The sequence below is a fragment of the Microcaecilia unicolor genome, chromosome 7, assembly GCF_901765095.1.
Source record: "Microcaecilia unicolor chromosome 7, aMicUni1.1, whole genome shotgun sequence".
NCBI classification, from domain to species: Eukaryota; Metazoa; Chordata; class Amphibia; order Gymnophiona; family Siphonopidae; genus Microcaecilia; species Microcaecilia unicolor.
Window position 1 is genome coordinate 304,928,274 of NC_044037.1, and position 21,718 is coordinate 304,949,991.

The following is a 21,718-nucleotide window of genomic DNA, read 5'->3' on the forward strand; positions in this document are numbered from 1 at the left end:
GAAAGTAAGAGCTAGCAAATTTTTGTTTGAAAGCAGGGCCGCCGAGAGCTGGACAAGGCCGCCCCCCCACCCGAGGTCGCCGGGCCCCCCCTCCTTCGCTCCCGGAACTAACCTTAAATGCCTCCTTTCACCTTCGCAGCAAGCAGCAGCAGGGCAGACCTCTCCTTCCTTCCGTGCCCCGCCCTCGCGCACGTTACGTCAGGCGAGGGCGGGACACGGAACGAAGGAGTGGCCTGCCCTGCTGCTGCTTGCTGCGAAGGTGAAAGGAGGCATTTAAGGTTAGTTCCGGGAGCGACGGAGGGCGGGCGGGCCAACCCCGATCCAACCCCGATGTTTCCCCAAAAAATAAGACAGCCCCTGAAAATAAGATCTAGAGCATTTTGGGGGGCAAAAATTAATATAAGACAGTGTCTTATTTTCGGGGAAACACGGTAGTAAGTTTTGCTACAATTTTCAGCTAGAATGTAGCCCTAATGAAGTGGTTTATGAGAGTAAAAATATTTTATCTTTATTAATTGGCTATCTGAAATTTGCTCTCCCTTAATTCAGCTTAAAGCCTATTTAGTATTTGAAAACTGAAAACATGCCTACTATTAACTGCACTGAGAGGAAGCATTCCCAGGGAAGTGGGCATGATGGAAAGGAAAATAAAGTGCATAGATTGCATTTTCAACTCTAGGTACAGTATTTTCTGTGGAAAAAGCATGTGCAAATGTCCCCTGAAGCAAGTTTTGAAGAGAAAGTACATGCAGCACCCTCAGCACGGCGAAGGGAAGAGCAATGCTGAGGGCTCAAAGTAGCATCCTCCTCCAATGATGCCAAGAGGATACAAACAGGCTTATTTTCGAAAGAGAAGGGCACCCATCTTCCGACACAAATCGGGAGATGGGCGTCCTTCTCTCAGGGTCGCCCAAATTGGCATAATCGAAAGCCGATTTTGGGCACCCTCAACTGCTTTCCGTCGCGGGGACGACCAAAGTTCCTGGGGACGTGTCGGAGGCGTAGCAAAGGCGGGACTGGGGCGTGCTTAACGGATGGGCGTCCTCGGCCGATAATGGAAAAAAGAAGGGCGTCCCTGACGAGCACTTGGACGACTTTACTTGATCCATTTTCTTTCACGACCAAGCCACAAAAAGTGCCCGAACTGACCAGATGACCACTGGAGGGAATCGGGGATTACCTGCCCTTACTCCTCCAGTGGTCACCAACCCCCTCCCACCCTAAAAAAAAAAACTTAAACATTTTTTTTTTGCTAGCCCGTATGCCAGCTTCAAATGTCATACCCAGCTTCCTGACAGCAGTATGCAGGTCCCTGGAGCAGTTTTAGTGGGTGCAGTGCACTTCAGGTAGGCGGACCCAGGCCCATCCCCCTACTACCTGTTACCCTTGTGGTGGTAAATGGGAGCCCTTCAAAACCCACCAGAAACCCACTGTACCCACATCTGTGCCCCCCTTCACCCCTTAGGGCTATGGTAGTGTTGTACAGTTGTGGGGAATGGGTTTTGGGGGGGGGGGGTTGGGGGGCTCAGCACACAAGGTAAGGGAGCTATGCACCTGGGAGCAATTTGTGAAGTCCACTGCAGTGCCCCCTTGGGTGCCCGGTTGGTGTCCTGGCATGTCAGGTGGACCAGTGCACTACGAATGCTGGCTCCTCCCACGACCAAATGGCTTGGATTTGGTCGTTTCTGAGATGGGCGTCCTTGGTTTCCATTATTGCTGAAAACCGGGGACGACCATCTCTAAGGTCGACCTAAATGTTGGGATTTGGGCGTCCCCGACCATATTATCAAACCGAAAGATGGGCGCCCATCTTGTTTCGATAATACGGGTTTAACCACCCCTTCGCCAGGACTTCCTTAGAGATGGGCGCCCTTAGAGATGGTCGTCCCCGTTCGATTATGCCCCTCAAAGGGTGTCCCCTGATAATTACATGATCACTGACAGTCCCCTTGGTTCTGCACGGTGTACCCAGGCTGAGCAGTAGAAGCGGCAGGGTGAGGCTGCCTGTTACATCTGCCTCTTCTGATGGCTTTGAGTACGCACAGTCTATCTCTTTGAAAAATGGTGAATATAAAGAACCTTCAGACTTTTTCCCTGTGCAGATCATTTGAAAATTGCACTCCATGATATCACACTGCCATGATCTTCGCACTATAATCTACTGCTCTCAGCTTTATAGCTATAGCAATTCAGGAACAAGGACTTCTTTGATAGAAACTACAGAGATCCATATGTCTCTCACTTAAGCCGTGGAAGACAGGCAGTTTCTAATCCCCATTCATATCCTGTCTTTCTACATACAGACACCACATGCATAAGAAGTAACTTTATAAAAGATTTTTTTAAGAATATACGGAAAATGTGGTCTTACTGCTAATTTTCTTTCATTGAATCCTTCCAGACCAATCCAGAATGGTTATGCCCCTCAACCAGCAGATGGAGATAAAGAACAAAGACCTGTGAGCCCTGCCCGATAGAGGGCACTGTGCAGCCACTTATTCTTCAGTATCTCTAGAACAAAATTAAATGGAGGAAACAACATCCCCAGACCCCCATATGAAGGGGGGAATCCAGGGTTTCAAACATATAAACAACTGCTCACCTGAGAGACCCCAACTGAGCCCCTGGTAACTCATCCCACACTTAAATATGAGTAGAATATCCCTTCTACAAAACAGAATAAAAAAGAGCAGGACAGGACTCTGGCCTGGTCTTGTAGGGTTCAAGGAAAGAAAATTAACAGGTAAGACCAAATTGTTCCTTCCTTTTCATCTACCAGACTTCCCTTTAGACTGGGTAGGATTTTGCAACCCCTGCTCTAAGCACTCGTGTTTCAAAGACTGTGTCCTCCATGGCTATCATATCCAGTCTATAATACTTAGAATATGAATGCAAAGAAGATCATATCAAGACCCTACAAATCTCTTCAGGAAACCCCACTGTGCCTCTAGTTGAATATACACAGATGATTCTTTCAGCCAGCATGCAGCAATGGCAGTAGTAGCCAAACAGAACAGTGATGATTTGGGTCACTTTGAAGCAGACAAGAAACTGAAGCTGGTGAACAGCCATATGTCTCTATCACAACAGACTGCTGGTCATCCCATGGAAAAATTTTAATTGGAATGACTCTCTACTGGATTGATACAGTCTTTAGAGGAAGTCTGCATGTCTGGCCTTAAGGCTGAAAAGTTCCCATACATTTGACATTCTTGCATTAGTTCTCAAAGATATTCAGAGTTTGCCATCAGCCGAAAAATTCTTAAAACATCAGCAAATGATTCCAAATTTTTGAAAGCCTTCTTTGTAATTGGACAGCATGACGATGATGATGAAGATAAAGACACGCATGGTCCATGTATCCTGTCCAATGTTTTGATGTCATCCTGCGCTGTGATTGGCTGAGAGAGACCTGAAGGGGCATAATCAAAAGGGAGGAACATCCAAATAAGTGGAGCTGTGGCCAAGTGGTTAGAGCACCGGTCTTGTAAATATAGAGGTGGCCAGTTCAAATCCCACTGGTACCACTGAAAAAGCCGAGCAAAAATACTTTTGATTTAGGACGTCCCTGACGAGCACTTTGATTGTTTTGGGGGGGGGGGGGTGGGAGGGGATTGGTGACCACTGGGGGAGTAAGGGGAGGTCAACCCCGATTCCCTCCGGTGGTCATTTGGGGCTCCTTTTTGAAGCTTGGTCGGGGGGGGGGGGTGGGAGGGGATTGGTGACCACTGGGGGAGTAAGGGGAGGTCATCCCCGATTCCCTCCGGTGGTCATTTGGGGCTCCTTTTTGAAGCTTGGTCGTGAAAAAAAAGGGACCAAGTAAAGCCAGCGAAATGCTCGTCAAGTCTGGCTTTTTTTTTCCATTATTGGGCGAAGCCGGCCATCTCATGAGCACGCCCCCGTCCCATCTTCACTACCCTACCGACACGCCCCCTTGAAATTTTGCTGGCTCTGCAACGGAAAGCAGTTGAAGCCGGCCAAAATCGGCTTTCGATTATACCGATTTGGCCAGTTTCAGGAGATCGCCGGCAATCTTCCAATTTGTGTCGGAAGATCGCCGGCGATCTCTTTCGAAAATAAGCCTGATAGTTACACTGAGAACTGCACCATTCCAATTGTTTTCACATCACTCCTAGCACTCACTGACCAGTACTTTGCTGTGAAATTTAGCCCACTGCATCCAACACGCCTATTGTGACTTAGGTTTCCAGGGAACACTTCAGTGAGTTGCTGAAACTCGTTCCCAACATATTAAATTATTCAGCTGCAGCTCCCCTGAATGGTACTTGCCTTCTCAGCAGGAAGAAAAGCTTTTTTTTTTGGCTTGTTAAACAGAAGGAAGGGGAAGTTGGGGAGGGGGGGGGAGACAAAAGAAGAAAGGAAAACATCTTCTTTTGGCTTATGAGAGAATAGGACCTGGACTCCTCCAAGTGTCCCCTGATAGTTAGGCTGGCCCTGCAGAACCTTGAATAACTCCTGACCAACCTGCCTCAACTGGATGACCATGAGCAAAAAAACACCAGCTCCAGAACCCAGATGCACAATATGCTCATCACTATCTGCTGGAGACCAGGAATACTGAACAGCATGTGGCTGCACAGTGCCTGATATAAGGCATTGTTCACAAGCCTTTGTTTTCTGTCTCCAGTGCCTATGTATCTTTATAAAATAAGCTAAAAATAGGCAGCTAAGCGGCTTTCACACATAAGCGACCTGTTATAAAATTACCTCCTGTAAAACACAGAACATGATGGCAGAAAAATACCTATAGCTCATCTGGTCTGCTTATCCACATCACCAGTTCAGTTTTACGATCCCTCCCTCAAACATGTTTGTATACAATTAAATATAAAGGACACAATTTTGTAAATGGCACCCAAAATTGGGCATTAAAAAATGTGCGTTAAGTGCTATTCTATAAACGGTGCTCCAAATTGGGGGCCATTTATAGAACAGCACTTATTGCCTGGATCTGCACCCAATTTGGGGTGTGAGGATTTATACCCTGGTGGATTCCCTGAATTCTATAACACTGTGTGCAAAACCTAGAACCACCCCTGACCCGCCCATGCTCCTCCCTTGGCCACGCTCCATTTTCAGATCTGCTCAGAAACATTTATGCGCACATCTTTATAGAATAGCGACTATAAATATGCACACGTAAATTCCAATTATTGCCAATTAGCACCAATAATTAATTTTTAGAGACCAATTATTGGCACGAATTGGCTCATTAGGCAAATTGAGTGTGCGTCGAAATCAGCAGGAGCAATTTTGAGCGCTATTTATAGAATCAGGGGGAAATGTGGTTATAAAAATATTTTGACCCCTCAAAAATGACTTTAAGTAGGATCTATGACAGGGTTTAAATTACTTAATGCTTCTTCTCAAAACCACAAAAAGGCTGGTAGCATCTTACAGACTAACAAATTAATGAAGCCTGAACTTTCAAAGACAAAGGGAAAGGGAGATGGGACTTGATATACTGCTTTTCTGTGTTTTTTGCAACTAAATTCAAAGTGGTTTACAGGTACTTATTTGTACCTGGGGCAATGGACGGTTGAGTGACTTGCCCAAAATCGCAGGGAGGCACAGTGGGAATCAAACCCAGTTCCACAGGATCAGAGTCCACTGCATTAACCAATAGGCTACTCCTTGTGCTCAGATGCAGATGACAAGAGGGCAGGAGGAGGAAGATAAAGAAAGGACATGAAGAGATGCAGAGCAGAATAAGGGAAGGGAGTGATAATTTCAACATAGTTAAACTAGTTAACTCCAAATGGATGAATATGATTAGGGAAGCAGAGTAAGAGTTCAGTCTACCAACACCACTGACAATTTCTTTTTTTTAAGTTTTCATAGGTTTACCCTCTCACTTCAAAAGGTATTATGCAGTGGTGTGCTGGAGTCGGCTCGCACTGGCTCGCAAGAGTGCTTGTTAAATTTTGACAGCTCTTGCAAGCCGGCTGTTCTTCGGGGCGAGCCGGCTCCATTGCACGAAGTAAGCATGGCAGGAGGGCGCATCACAGGCCATGCTTACCTCCCCTCCCGCTCCCAAACATGTCCAGCGAAGTCCTTCGCCCCCACCCTCTCCTCCCGCTCCCATCCGTCAGTTTCTATTACCTCCCTCAAAGCGCCAAGTTATTTAAAGCCCTGCTGCCCGTCTCCAGCCTTCCCTGCTTGCTTCTGATGAGTTCGTGCCCTTAGTCCCGCCTTCTGACATAATTCTGACGGCATTTCCTTTTTCCGTGAAGGCGGGACTGAGGGAACGAACGAACTCATCAGAAGCAAGCAGGGAAAGCTAGAGACGGGCAGCAGGGCTTTAAATAACGTGGCGCTTCGACGGAGGTAATAGAAAAAGATGGATGGGAGCGGGAGGAGAGGGTGGGGGCGACGGAGAATCGCTGGACATGGATGGGAGCGGGAGGGCAGGGGAGGGAGGAGAATCGCTGGGCATGGATGGGTAGAGGGGGGCAGGGAAGAGAATTGCTGGGCATGGATGGGTAGAGGGGGGCAGGGGAGAGAATTGCTGGGCATGGATGGGTAGAGGGGGGCAGGGGAGAGAAAGTTTCAGGACATGGATGGAGGGGAGGGCAAGAGAAATTCTGGACATGGATGGAGGGGAGGGGAGGGGAGGGAGAGAGAAGAAATGCTGGACATGGAGGGAAGATAGAGGAAGGAGATTAGATGAGGGAAAAGGAAGTGAGGAGAGAAACTACACATGGATGGAGAAAATAGGCAGAAGCTGGATCCACTGTACAGTCAAGTCTGCGGAGGGCCAGAAATGAAGAAGAAAGGAGGAAAGAAAAGAAATAAATGGAAAGGAAGCCCTGGAAATGGAGTCAAGGGAACAGATAGAGAGCAGCAGAATCAGATACTGGGCCAACATGATCAGAGAAACAAAGAGGCATATTTTCAAAGCACTTGGACTTACAAAGCTCCATAGATTCTATGTAACTTTGTAAGTCTAAGTGCTTTGAAAATGAGCCTCAAAGTCACCAGACAACAAAGGTAGAAAAAATAATTTTATTTTCATTATAGTGTTTGGAATATGTCCACTTTGAGAATCAGGTGCTGAACATTAAAGTTTATATTTATTTACTTATTTATGGCATTTTATCCCATATTAAACATGAATTAGATTGGAATCTGGGATCATTTAATTTGTTTTCCCTTGAGAGAGTAATGCATTCCCCCCCCCCCCCCCGGCTATAGCCAGCTCTGCAATTTGGGGGGGGGGGGGCGCAGAGGTGGATGGGCGGGGCGCAATGGTGGACAGGGGGGCGCCGAGGTGGACCGGGGAGAGAGCCTGTTGTTAAAAATTTACCAGCACACCACTGGTATTATGCCTTGGAGAATAAGTAAGAACCTCAATACTCAATAAAACTGCCCTGTTTTTGTTTAAAAATGTTCTTTCTCCATCCCCTGATACAGAAAAATGATGCAGTCTTCTCCACCCCACTGACTGCATGTTCTCCCAATTCATGAACAAACCTGAGTATAATTTTCACAGGAATTGAACTGCAAAGACAGGGTTTGTCTCTCTATGGTCTTCTCCTTTGGACTGTTTCTTAGCAGAATGATCTGGTGAGCTCCAGGAAGGATGTAGCCAGAGGTGGGTTTGACCATGATGGAGGGGCAGCTGGCCTGGTTCAGAATGAAGGTCATAAGTAGTGTTCCAGTGTTCTGGAGAAGTAAGCTGCGCTGACAGACACTGTTCTCAATCACTGCGGGAAACAGCTAAAGAGGAGAGAAAGAGCTTCACATATCCAACAACTATCAAGCAAAACAAGTTTGAGTTCAATGTGGCTTACAATAAACAGTACAGGATACTTAGCAAAGAATAATGCATAAGAAAGTAATTTGTTGTAAGAATTCAATTTTACAATACAGTATCATAAACATACTGGGATAGCAATCGATGTTTAGCATTTAGAAAATCTATTATGAATGAGAAATATTGTACATGAAGCAAAGAGAAAGTTAATGGTAAATAGTGTAATAACCAATTCAGGTAATAATTAGTTGTCTGAGATATGGTTCCATATTCAAAGTAATTTAACTGGCCAGAAACGGCTCCTGGCTGGTTAGTTTGCTTGTTTGGGGATATCTGCTGATATTCAGTTACTGCTGCTCAATATCATCACAGACCACTATTCTGTGGGCAGTCCATGGACGGAGTCAGCACTTAACTGCCTAAGTAAAGCTGCCAAAAAGGGGAAAGGGAAATGGGACTTGATATACTGCCTTTCTGTGGTATTCTGCAACTACATTCAAAGGGATCAAAGTCCACTGCACAAACCACTAGGCTACTCCTGCACTCCCAGTCAGTCCTATCTTTATGTGGAAGATAGTTCTCGTGAAGAACACAGATTTATTGGTAAATTAAAAACTCCCAGGAGCTCAACATACACTGGCCATGTTTTTCCAGAAATACAGGCTGAGTCAGAGGCAATGGTTACCAGCTGGTGTAAAACTTCAAAAATCACCTTGGCTGGTCAACTGATAAAACCATGGCAAGCAATGCTTCTGTTCCTGGAAACGTTTGATATTCGGCACTGGATATCTAACGATAACAGCAGTGGCAGGCAAAAAAAATGCTCACTGCCACTGGTTGAATATTGACCCCCTTTTAGTGGCTAAACCCAACCAACTGTCGCTGTCCAATAAAGACAGATTTGGAAAGAAAAACTTGGTCAGGGACAGAGAGAAGCACACATGTCAAAAAGAGCAAATGTGCTTGGTGTAGGTATTTCTAACAGTGATGCTGGGAAGAACTGGAAAGCTGCAAAGTAGGTGCATTGCTTTATAAAATGCATGTGAACACACAGATACTACCTGCAGAAAACTACATCTATGCACTACTGGAGATGCAGGAGCCTAGTTCATAAAGGTGTATAGCTGTCCAAACTCTATCTGGATAACTATGCAGATAGCGGATTGGAGATTCCCACTATCCATTCTACAGATATTCAACGCTATTGAATACCTGTAATTTAATTTAATTTAAAATATTTATATCCTGTATGATTCCAATGTACTTGGCGGCTAACAAACATCTAATATAATAAAACGCACCGTGAACGTTCTAATGAGGACAACGTTCTGAAGCCAGTCACTCCCTGGTTCGTGGGGTTCGTGGGGTCCGTGGGGTTCGTGGAGTTCGTGGCGTTCGTGTTGTGAAGCCATCCAGCCGTCTCTGCCCCGCCCTCGCGCCTAAACAAGCAAATACGGAAGCGAAGCGTCAGGGAAGGAGGCGGCGCTCCCGACGTCTAGCCTTCCCTTCGCTGTGTTCCGCCTTCAAAACAAGGCGGAACACAGCGAAGGGAAAGCTACACGTCGGGAGCGCCGCCTCCTTCCCTGACGCTTCGCTGCACAAACCGCCACGGAGGTAAAGTTAAAAAGAATAAAAAAAAAAAAAGGGATGCATGGATGCGAAGGGGAGGGGGGCATGGATGCGAGGCATGGATGCGAAGGGGGGGGGAGGCATGGATGCGAACGGGGGGGGAGGGGGGAGAAGAGGGCGGGCCAGGCTGGGACATGGGAGAGAGAGTAGCATGGATGCGAGGGGAGGGGTCATGGAAGGGCGAGAGGGGACTTGCTGGAAAAGGATGAATGGAGGCGGCAGGGGACAGAGGAGCATGGATGGGTATGGATTAGGAGGGCAGGGCACAGGGAGAGAGGGGAATTACTGGAAATGGATGAATGGAGGGGGCAGGGGACAGAGGAGCATGGATGGGCATGGATTGGGAGGGCAGGACTCAGGGAGAGAGGGAAATTGCTGGATAGGGAAAAATGGAGGGGCCAGGTGACAGATGAGCATGGATGGGCATGGATTGGAAGGGCAGGACTCGAAGAGGGGAATTGCTGGATAGGGATGAATGGAGGGGACAGATGGGCATGGATGGATATGGGTAGCAGAGCAGGCCTCAGGCAGAGAGGGGAAATGCTGGATAGGGAAAAATGGAGGGGCCAGGTGACAGATGAGCATGGATGGGCATGGATTGGAAGGGCAGGACTCAGGGAGAGGGGAATTGCTGTATAGGGATGAATGGAGGGGACAGATGGGCATGGATGGATATGGATTGCAGAGCAGGCCTCAGGCAGAGAGGGGAAATGCTGGATAGGGAAAAATGGAGGGGACAGGTGACAGATGAGCATGGATGGGCATGGATTGGAAGGGCAGGACTCAGGGAGAGGGGAATTGCTGGATAGGGATGAATGGAGGGGACAGATGGGCATGGATGGATATGGATTGCAGAGCAGGCCTCAGGCAGAGAGGGGAAATGCTGGATAGGGAAAAATGGAGGGGCCAGGTGACAGAGGAGCATGGATGGGCATGGATTGGAAGGGCAGGACTCAGGGAGAGGGGAATTGCTGGATAGGGATGAATGGAGGGGACAGATGGGCATGGATGGATATGGATTGCAGAGCAGGCCTCAGGCAGAGAGGGAAAATGCTGGATAGGGAAAAATGGAGGGGGCAGGTGACAGACAAACATGGATGGCCATGGATTGGGAGGGCAGGGCTCAGGGACAGAGGGGAATTGCTGGAAAAGGATGAATGGAGGGGGCAGGGGACAGATGGCCATGGATTGGGAGGGCACGGCTCACACTGTCTCTCTCATATACAATGTCTTTCTGACTCTCACTCTCACACACTCTGTCTCACACAGTATCACATTCACTCTCTATGTGCCACACAGTCACTCACACACTCGCTTGGTGTCATACACTCACTCTCACAGAGAATCTGTGTCTCACACACACTCTGTCTCTTGCCCACACACACACACTCTCTCTCACACTGTGTCTCACATACACACTTGCACACACTCTCATTCTCACACACACTCTCTCACAAACACACTCACAACCAGAGTCACTCTCTCTCTCACACACTCACACTTTCACTCTGACTCTCAAACACTCACTCTCACATACACTCTCCCAAACATACACACTCCAAGGAAAACCTTGCTAGCGCCCGTTTCATTTGTGTCAGAAACGGGCCTTTTTTACTAGTCCTATATAATAAAACGCACCTCCAACATTCTGAAGCCGAGAAAGTAAAGCCTTCAAGCATTCCTGCAACGTTCCGGAACTACGTGTCGTCAGTTGAGGAGATGGAGCCTTACAGAGCGCACGAATGCTTCAAGGCTTCACTTTCTCACACACACTGTCTCTCTCTCTCACATACACACTCCATCTCAAATATACACACTCCGAGGAAAGGGGGGCATGGAACTCCGAGGGAAGGGGGCATGGAACTTGGAGCCCCACACACACACACACACTCTCAAAACATGCACACACAAACACTCTCTCTCTCTCTCAAACATGCACACACACACTCTCTCAAACATGCACACACACACTCAAACATGCACACTCCGAGGAAAACCTTGCTAGCGCCCGTTTCATTTGTGTCAGAAACGGGCCTGTTTTACTAGTTCATAATAAAATACATAATTAAAACATTTGTTTTGTCACCTGAGGCCAATGTTAACCTTTTCTGATTTTCGGAATGTAGTGCCAAATATGGTGATATCAAGGATTGACTGTTACAGTTTCCTGTATATGGGGGTTTCAAAAGCTAGAGTTAAAGCATCGTAGGTGGTGCAAAATACAGCTGTGAGGGTGTGTCAAAGTGGATGAAAATGACTCCTCTATTGAAACAGTTACATTGGCTGCCTGTGTGTTTTAGGATACAGTCCAAAGTTTTTGGCCTGCTTCATCACACTACCATGGTATTCATGGTCTAGGATAAGGGAAAGGTAAGAGAACTTGATATACTGCCTTTCTGAGGTTTTTGCTACTACATTCAAAGTGGTTTACATATTATATACAGGTACTTATTTGTACCTGGGGCAATGGAGGGTTAAGTGACTTGCCCAGAGTCACAAGAACTTGCGGTGGGAATTGAACCCAGTTCACCAGAATCAAAGCCTGCTGCACTAACTACTAGGCTTGTCCTCCACTCTGCTGGGGGTGGAGGGGGGGAGTAAGATCTGAAATTCATTGCCAGAGAATGTGGTAAAGGCGGTTTGCTTAGCGGAGTTTAACAAAGGTTTGGATGGCTTCCTAAAGGAAAAGTCCATATACCGTTATTAAATGGACTTCAGGAAAATCCACTATTTCTGGGATAGGCAGTATAAAATGTTTTGTACATTTTTGGGATCTTGCCGGGTATCTGTGACCTGGATTGGCCACTGTTGGAGACAGGGTGCTGGGTTCAACGGAACTTTGATCTTTCCCAGTATGGCAATACCTATGTACTTATGCGCCCAAATTGCACACCAGGATTTCTACCAGGTTTAAGCGGGTGCAAGTCCTCATGCTCAAAGTTGAGCACCAGCCAAATCCGGCACTCAACACTATTCTCTAAAGAGTGCTCATCCCGAAGTGTCCCTTATAGAATGGCGCCATTTATAGAATTTGAATAAAGGTAGGTACCAAGTTCTAGAATAAGGGGTTTCATGTTCCACCTCCACTTTAATGAGTATTGCATTGACATCCTACACTATAATATGTACTGTCATTTGAATATTTTTACCACCTACGTCTGAGCTATACATAGGGACGACTTTCCTATGAAGAGAGGCTGAGAAGGCTAGGGCTTTTCAGCTTGGAGAAGAGACGGCTGAGGGGAGATATGATAGAAGTGTATAAAATAATGAGTGGAATGGATCGGGTGGATGTGAAGCGACTGTTCACGCTATCCAAAAATACTAGGACTAGAGGGCATGAGTTGAAGCTACAGTGTGGTAAATTTAAAACGAATCGGAGAAAATTTTTCTTCACCCAACGTGTAATTAGACTCTGGAATTCGTTGCCGGAGAACGTGGTACGGGCGGTTAGCTTGACGGAGTTTAAAAAGGGGTTAGATAGATTCCTAAAGGACAAGTCCATAGACCGCTATTAAATGGACTTGGAAAAATTCCGCATTTTTAGGTATAACTTGTCTGGAATGTTTTTACGTTTGGGGAGCGTGCCAGGTGCCCTTGACCTGGATTGGCCACTGTCGGTGACAGGATGCTGGGCTAGATGGACCTTTGGTCTTTCCCAGTATGGCACTACTTATGTACTTATGTACTTATGTATACTTGCTGTACACTGCCTTCAAAAAGGCAGTAAGTCAATCCTAATAAACAAATGAGCACATACATGCATTCATTAAGCTCACCACTACTGCTGAAAATTAACCTGATAGTTTTCAAAACTAAAACATCTGATTTCATATTTCCGATCCCAAGCCTTCAAAAACTCCCAGCAAACATTTCATCAACTTCAGTTGAAAACAAATTTGAAAGTGTGAAAAACAATATTCCCTCTTTAAATTAAAACTGCTTTTTCTTTGTGGAGCTCCCGCTGTAAAAAGAGTTCTAAAGCAGGGCCATTCAACCAATCTAAGCTGCACTGCATCCTATTAACAGACTTTTGATATCTTTTCACACTTACCACCTTGGGAGAGTCGAGTATGTAACTGGGAATGGAATACTCGTGCCCTGCTTGGAACGTGTGACCTCTGGCCCAAACTGTCAAACACCAGGGAGGGCAGACGGCAACGTCCTCAACACTGCGGTAATCTCGCTGCACCTACATCGGCCAGTGTGTAGGAAGGAGAAGCATGGGCAAGAGATGGGGAACAGAGAAAACACAGTCATCTTATAAGAGACAGACCTGCAAATGGTGTCAAAATCTGCAGAAATACCCACCAGCTATCTAACTGGACTTTTCAATTGCTATTTTTAAAAGATTTCAAATATACTTCCAAGACAAACTAACAGATTCAATATAAACCTTTTATATCTTAATCTATAGATAGCTAGATAGATAGATAAAATCAACATAAGTTATTAAAGGCAAGGCCAAAAATACGGGGATTCGAGAAAGTCAATATTGAAAATGATTTATATATTTATTACATTTGTATCCCACATTTTCCCACCTATTTGCAGGCTCAATGTGGCTTACAGAATACCGTAAAGGCATTCGCCAAGTTCAGTAGGGGACAAGTACAAAAGAAGTTATGGTGATATAGGGAAGATAAGATTCAGTCACATGGGGTTAAAGGTAGGAGGGTTTGATAATGTTAATAGTAAATGACAGCTGAGATAGAACAATACGCACATAAAGTCTGCCTAAGAAACTTGTTGTAGTTGAACCTGTCACAGTACAGGGTATTTTCCCCATGCTTGTATTGTTGAGGGCTGTACCTGTCGCACAATAGAGATTACTTTTCCCACAATTTTACAGCTGAATTGCTCTATGCTTGGTTCACATTTTCTTGCCTTTTAGGATCCACTGTTTATATCCAACTTCTTTTTGAATTCCTGCATTACTTTTGCTTCCACACCCTCTTTAGGGAGGGGATTCCTGGCATCTACTATCCTTTCATGGAAACATTTTTCCTGACGTTGCTTTTAACTCTAATACCCTGTAACTTCATATCATGTTCTCTAGTTGTACGGCTTCTCTTCATTTGGAAAAAGATTTCTTTTTTGCAATAATTTAAAGGTCTGTTTGATATTCCCTCCTCTCCTTCACAGCCTGCACAGGGATTCCTCTCCCTTGATCAGTCTATGTTCTAGATAGCTAATGACATCATCAGTGGCTCTGCGTGTTCAACCTGGCTAATGGCAGCCACCTTGAGTCCTAATAGTTTGAGGACACTGGCTCATTTCTCTGCTGAGTTGTTCGAGTCTCTGGACTCTGTCATCTGTAGAAAAAGGTCTTGCTTTCCTGGTATTTATGCGTGCTCCTATGAAAAGTATTGTTTGTGAGAAAACAGGCATGTATTTCTCTTCATTAATTAGGAATCCTAGAGTTTAGAATGCAGACAGTTTCTTGCACAGACTGGCGGACTTGTTCTGATTCTCCAGATAAGAACAAGTCATATGGGTAGACACATGGGCCAATGTTCAGAAAGCGACAGTGCATTCTTTTAAACATTAACACCTGCTAAATTAACCCCTGGATATTCAATGCTAGGCCATGTGCAGGCACCAGCACTGAATATCAGGAGCTAATTGCATTAGTCCTGGCTGCCAAAACTTATGCAGGTCCTGGACAATATTACCACCACTACTACTACTAATCATTTCTATAGCACTACTAGACGTATGCAGTGCTGTACACATTATCTGCAGGTACTTTCTCTGTCCCTAGAGGGCTGATAATCTATGCTTTTTGTACCTGGGGCAATGGAGGGTTAAGTGACTTGCCCAAGGTCACAAGGAGCTTCAGTGCGAATTGAACCCAGGTTGCCAGGGTCAAAGCCTGATGCGCTAACCATTACTTTTTGCGTTACATGCTTGATATTGACTGAATGAAGGAAATACTGACATTTTGGCAAGATGGAGGACTAGTTACAGCTAAGCAGATGATATTTCTGTATTTCTTCCAATTCGTCATTATGCAGAGTATATTCAATTGAGACAAGGGATTGCATTCGACTTATTAAGATTTGGATAGGGAATCACTATCTTAAAGTAAACAAAGAAAAAACTAAATTCCTATTATCAAAATAATGTTTGGAAAAATAACATTCTAAAATTAAGCAATCTTAAATGTATCTTTGAAAACACCATTAAGGTATTAGGAGTTTCCTTGCCACGTTCACTCTCTTTAGATTCACAGACTAATACCCTGGTGAAAAATTTATTTTTACTTAAGAGGTAATTAAGAAGAATTCAGATTTTTGGATGTTTCAGCTTTTCAGTTTGTAGTAGAGTTTACTTCTTTCCATGCCATATTATTGTAGTGTCATTTATGTTGGCTGTCAAAAGAAGTATATAAGAAAAATCCAAACCGTACAAAGCACCACAGCAGGGCTATATATGGCAGAGTTACTACATTGTTAGTACATTTGCACTGACTACCAACAGAAGCGAGAATTAATCGTAAGATCTGTGTTATCTGTATGATATGATTCAATTATGCTCCAATGAATATCAACATAGGGATATGATGTTATTATGTTTTCCAAATCCACGAGAGTTAAAATATAAATCTGACTTTTTTTCATGCTTTGTTTCCTTTGATCTGGAACTCTCTGCCTTCTAATATAAGATATGAACCATGCTTCTCACTATTTAGACGGCTCTTAAAAAGATATTTCTTTAAGAAATTTCTACGTATGTGATTTTATTGTTACTTAAGTGCATTGTGTTTTTTCTTGGATTGTACAAATTACCAGGGACTTTACAGTCTTCTACTCTTACTGTAATCTGCATGAACTGTAAAGGTACCTGCGGAATGTAAAATTGATGCTATTGGACATAATGAAAACACAAAAGCTCCAGACAGAAGGCTTTAACCAACTGTCCACTGAGAACCCCTGTTACAGTTAAGCAACATTGCTTTATGGCCCAATGGCTTTTCCTTACATTGGTTTTTGTAAGTGGCTCAGCTTCCTTCCCCACCATCTGTTTGAGGTAGGACACCTGTGGAAAGCTTATTTTTGTTTGATTTTGCCTTGGTTGTAGCTTGGAGGGGCTGCTTGGGGAGGGGAGGAGGAAGGACTTTCTTTGCAGTCTGCAGTTGTGTAGGACATAATTCAGCTGTTCAGTTGAGTTACAAGACGTATGAGGAGAGACTTGCGGACCTGAACATGTATACCCTGGAGGAAAGGAGAAACAGGGGTGATATGTTAAAGACGTTCAAATATTTGAAAGATATTAATCCGCAAATGAACCTTTTCGGTAGATGTGAAGGCGGTAGAACTAGATGACATGATATGAGAGTGAAAGGGGGCAGACTCAAGAAAAATGTCAGGAAGTATTTTTTCATGGAGAGAGTGGTGGATACTTGGAATGCCCTCCCGCGGGAGGTGGTGGAGATGAAAACGGTAACGGAATTCAAAAATGCGTGGGATAAACATAAAGGAATCCTGTTCAGAAGGAATGGATCTCCAGAAGCTTAGCAGAGATTGGGTGGCAGAGCCGGTGGTGGGAGGCGGGGCTAGTGGTTGGGAGGCGGGGCTAGTGCTGGGCAGACTTCTACGGTCTGTGCCCTGAAAATGGCAGATACAAATCAATCATTGGAATTGAGAATTCAAGATTAATGAAATAGAAGCCGTATTAAGAATGACGGCGTGATCACTAAGTTTTAACATCACGTTCACACATCCATCAAAACACTGGCTACAACTGGGCAACAACTCGACAACAGTATAACAATTACGAGCAGCACCAGCCCGCAGCTAAGTATCCATTAATAAATGGTACAGCGTATCTTTATATATTCTAAAGATACAGGAGGCAAGGGAGGGCTGAAGTGCGATGATGCTTAAATAGACATATTATTATTCTCCAGTTGACTCACCAGAGTAATATGCATTTCACTGAGCACTTTTAATACTATAAAGCACAGTGTGTGTATGTTTTGATTCACAGCATAGTAAAAAAATTTTAAAAAGACAAGCGTAGAAAGAGTACAACGGTTTTTATGTATTATATAGATACAAATCAAAGTCAGGTATACACATAAAGCAGCACATATGAGTTTATCTTGTTGGGCTGACTGGATGGACCGTACAGGTCTTTCTCTGCCGTCATCTACTACGTTACTATGTAAGTGAGGGTGGAGCAGCAGCCTCAGTGCCACAGAAGCGGTGCCATTTGCAATACCTGCTGCCGTCAACATGAAATCAACCATTTGCTGATTCCTCTTTCTGCAGGAATTAGATAGGTTGATACTGGGATCTTTACTACTGTATACTCAAAGTCTGAGGAGAGAATACAAGCTGACTGCATCTGCCGATTGAGGGAAAGGAACCCCTGTGCAGGCTTATCTGAGCTGAAGGAGAGCTCCAGCACATTGGTTCCACTGGTGGCATTACCAAAAGGTGTGCCTGCATCCTCCTGCTTGTCTGTGGAGAATAATATTGATGTTTATGAGAGAAACAACACATGATTATAATGGATGTGCATTAAAACCCTGTGCACAGCTACAATGTTCTCGATACCAGCAATAGCATTACAACATATGCACATTACAAGCACATGCAACTCTGAGTGTTGATACAGTTTGAATTGAGGTAAATATTCAGCCAGCGGCAGTCAACGTTTTTTCCCATGTCCAGGAACCTAGTATGTGCGGCTGGCTCTCTCTTATCCAGTAAATGCGATATTCAGCACTTAACTGCATAAGTTAAACCAGATGAAGATAGAACTGTGCTTTATACGGTCCTATTTGTGCGGTTAAGTGCTGAATATTGGTACCAATTCAAAAAAATCCCGAATTTTAAGTACTCTGGCAATCTAAATTACTTAACAAAATACAAACCAGATACTATAAAAACGTGGATACCATGATGACAGTGGAAGCTTGACCTGGCATTCAGTTCAAACGCTGTAAAAATCAAACATTATTTCCATAATATAATATTTATTATGGAAGGTTCTCAGAGTATTAACTCACCCAATGTGTGACTGTATATCATACTAACATTCTCTACGGGTGGTTGAGCATCTCAATCATTGAACCCTTCAGTGGTTTTTTATTTTTTATTTCTATCGTGACTCAACCAAACCACTCTAAGGTGCTCTAAATATTATAAATCGTGAAGTCCACAGCGTTAAAACTTAATGGAGCTGTAAATAATGGAGCCGCTCATTCTGCCTCGCCTCACCCTATGCTTGGAACAACCTTCCTGAACCCTTACGCCAAGCCCCCTCCCTGCCCGTCTTCAAGTCTTTGCTTAAAGCCCACCTCTTCAATGCTGCGTTCGGCACCTAACCCTTACCGTTCAGTGAATCCAGACTGCCCCAATTTGACTGCCCCTATCGGACCGACCGTTCACTTGTCTATTAGATTGTAAGCTCTTTGAGCAGGGACTGTCTCTCTTTGTTAAATTGTACAGCGCTGCGTAACCCTAGTAGCGCTCTAGAAATGTTAAGTAGTAGTAGTAGTAAATACTATATTATGGAAATAATGGTTGATTTTTACAGCGTTTGAACTGAATGCCAGGTCAAGCTTCCACTGTCATCATGGTATCCATGTTTTTATAGTATCTGGTTTGTATTTTGTTGAATATTGGTACCAGCCACAGAATCACTGGTTTCAGGTATTGTGTTAGTGCTGGTAAATGCCATGGAAAAACTGCCTCTCCTACCTGGTTAAATCATTTTGTGTGAAAAATATAGCTGCTGCTAGCACAGACTCATGTGCACATGGATTCAGCACGCTCTCCCATATGTGTGTGCAACTTATTTGCATATTACATATTTAAAGTTATTTCACTGAGGGGCAAATGCAGATATTAAGAAACCATGAGCTGCACTTCAGCGCACGGTTCGAACACATGACTTTATCCACTGGCCCCTGAGAATGAAAGTCAGGTCTACAGACTTCCTTGCTTTGTATCTCTCCTCACTGCTTGCACTGACAGTTCTGAATGTTCTACTCACCTTATAGCAGACATAAACCTCCAGCTCAGCTGCATACACAGTGTTAAGCTGAGTAGGCTGGAAGGAGAGTCGAAAGGCCATGGATTTGAGAGGCGCAATATCTGAGGACTCTGGTATCACCCTGAATGGACCCTCAGGGTTAAAGATCCAGGTGATGGTGACTTTCCCTTTTGTGTGATTGGTCAGGGTCAGTGGAAGGGGTTCTACACACCGAGTATCTGCACAGCACCCAAAATTAAAGTCCCTGGTGCTGATTGAGATGTGAGGGGACAACATGGTGCTCTCACTGCTTATCTCAAAGAATTCCGACCCTTGGATAATGTATGGGTGGACTTCATGTAAGCGGTCTTCGGGATCCTAGAGGAAGGAAAAATATGATTCAAGACTACAAGTAAAAGTGAACAATGAAAACAAATAAACACACTAAGCCCATCCAACTCAGAATGATAAATGTGGGAATAGTTGACAAGTCAGATTGGCACCAGCATATGGGACAGTACTGACACTGCACTGTTAGGACAGTAAATCAGACTAAATTGAATAGTGCTGTTCAACATGTAGCTAAGAAAATAGGGTTACTGATCTGTGGCCTTGGTACTCAGAGGAAAGTCCTTACTGATTGGACTTAATGTATCTGGGAAAAGCACTCCACAGAATCTGCTGAGGATTGGTAGAGATGAGTGAAATGCAAAACATTTTAAAATAAATGTACTGGCATGCCAAGTCTCTTGGTTCCTGAAGTATTTTGACTGATTATCACATCAACCATGTCTGAGGTAGATATGGAATGAGGAACGGATGTGTGAGAACTGCTTCTCTAAAAACTGGCATTACACTTCAAGATCTTAAAAGGCAATATTCAAAGCCATATCACAGGTGAAACAACATTGTACTTGCAGAAATAGATTTTATGAAATCTGACCACCCTGAATGTGGACAATTATCCTGCATACTGTAGAAGCATTCCTAAGGAGCAGTTAGGTCAGGGGAGGCTTCAAAATGTGTCGTTTTGGATTTTTCAAACTATACAGCTAGTTCCTCTCTAATTGCCGAAGCCTATCATCTGCTTACACATAACAGCAATGCCAAGGCTCTCAATTATTACAGAAAAAACCTCTGCCTGATTGATTACTCCCTGCCACCTCTTGGAGCTAGACGATCCCTAATTTGGTAGCATAGAGTAACAATCATACTGGGTCAGACCAATGGCCTTTGAGCAAGCAGTGGTCAATTACCTGGAAGACCACTTCCCAGATGTAGAAGGCTGTCTATCTGATAAGTGTCCAAACCTTTTTTAGACCCAGCTGCTATCTGTCCCTTACTACTAATAATCATTTCTATAGCACTGCTAGACGTACGCAGCGCTGTAAACACTAAATGCAGGTATTTTCTCTGTTCATAGAGGGTTCATAATCTAAGTTTTTGTACCTGGGGCAAAGGAGGGTTAAGTGACTTGCCCAAGGTCACAAGGAGATGCAGTGGGAATTGAACCTAGGCCGCCATATTAACCACTAGGCTACTCCATACCACTAGGCATCTAATAGATGCACCAAGTAAACCACTCTTCAAAACAAAGCACTGAACACAGAACGTTTACTGCGTCAGCGGCTCGAATGGCATTCATCCATTCTTCCTTATATAACCCCAATCTGAAAATGAAAGCTGGGGTAACAGAAGGAAGAGTGGACGTGTGCCATTTGAGCTGCTGAAGCAGTTACATTTTCACATTCAGTGCTTTGTATTGAAGAGTGTTTTACTTTGTGCAGTACTGGTGCAGCTATAAATATTTTACCATACATCTCAATTATAGCTGAGAAAATGTTGGTACAGACTCCTGAGGTAGGCCCATACTCCTCACCCGGTTGGCCACGGATACGGTGTCAGGCTACTACTCTCACCCTCTTGTAGACTTCAGCCTCTTCTTCCACCTCAGTCTCACTGCTTTTCTTCATTTGAAGTCCATTCCACCCGTCTATTTACTCCTCCAGCTCTCCAAGTAGCTGTCATTTATCGACCCCCTTTCTTCCTTTTTCACTGACTTTGATGCTCAGCTTTCCTTCTTTCTTGAACCTTCATCTCCTTCCCTCATTCTTGGGGATTTTAACATTAATGCTAATGGTCCCTCTGACTCTTATGCTTCTCAGTTTCTCGCTTTAAGATCCTCCTTAAATCTTCAACTGTGCTCCACTAACCCTACTCACCAGAATGGCCACTGTCTTGATCTTATCTTCTTCTCAAACTGCTCACTCTCCAGTTTCTGAGCCTCAGCTCTTCCCCTCTTTGACCATCATCTGATAGCTTTCA

At 44.5% G+C, this 21,718-nt stretch overlaps 1 protein-coding gene across 1 annotated transcript in view; it reads right to left on the reverse strand.

Moving 5' to 3' along the window:
- The window catches only part of CFAP65 (cilia and flagella associated protein 65), a 176,814-nt gene that overhangs the window by 95,988 nt on the left and 59,108 nt on the right, over nucleotides 1-21,718 (reverse strand). Inside the window, 3 exon segments of the mRNA XM_030210891.1 lie at nucleotides 7,495-7,740; nucleotides 13,461-13,598; nucleotides 19,415-19,771. Of these exon segments, the coding sequence (XP_030066751.1) occupies nucleotides 7,495-7,740; nucleotides 13,461-13,598; nucleotides 19,415-19,771 (741 nt within the window).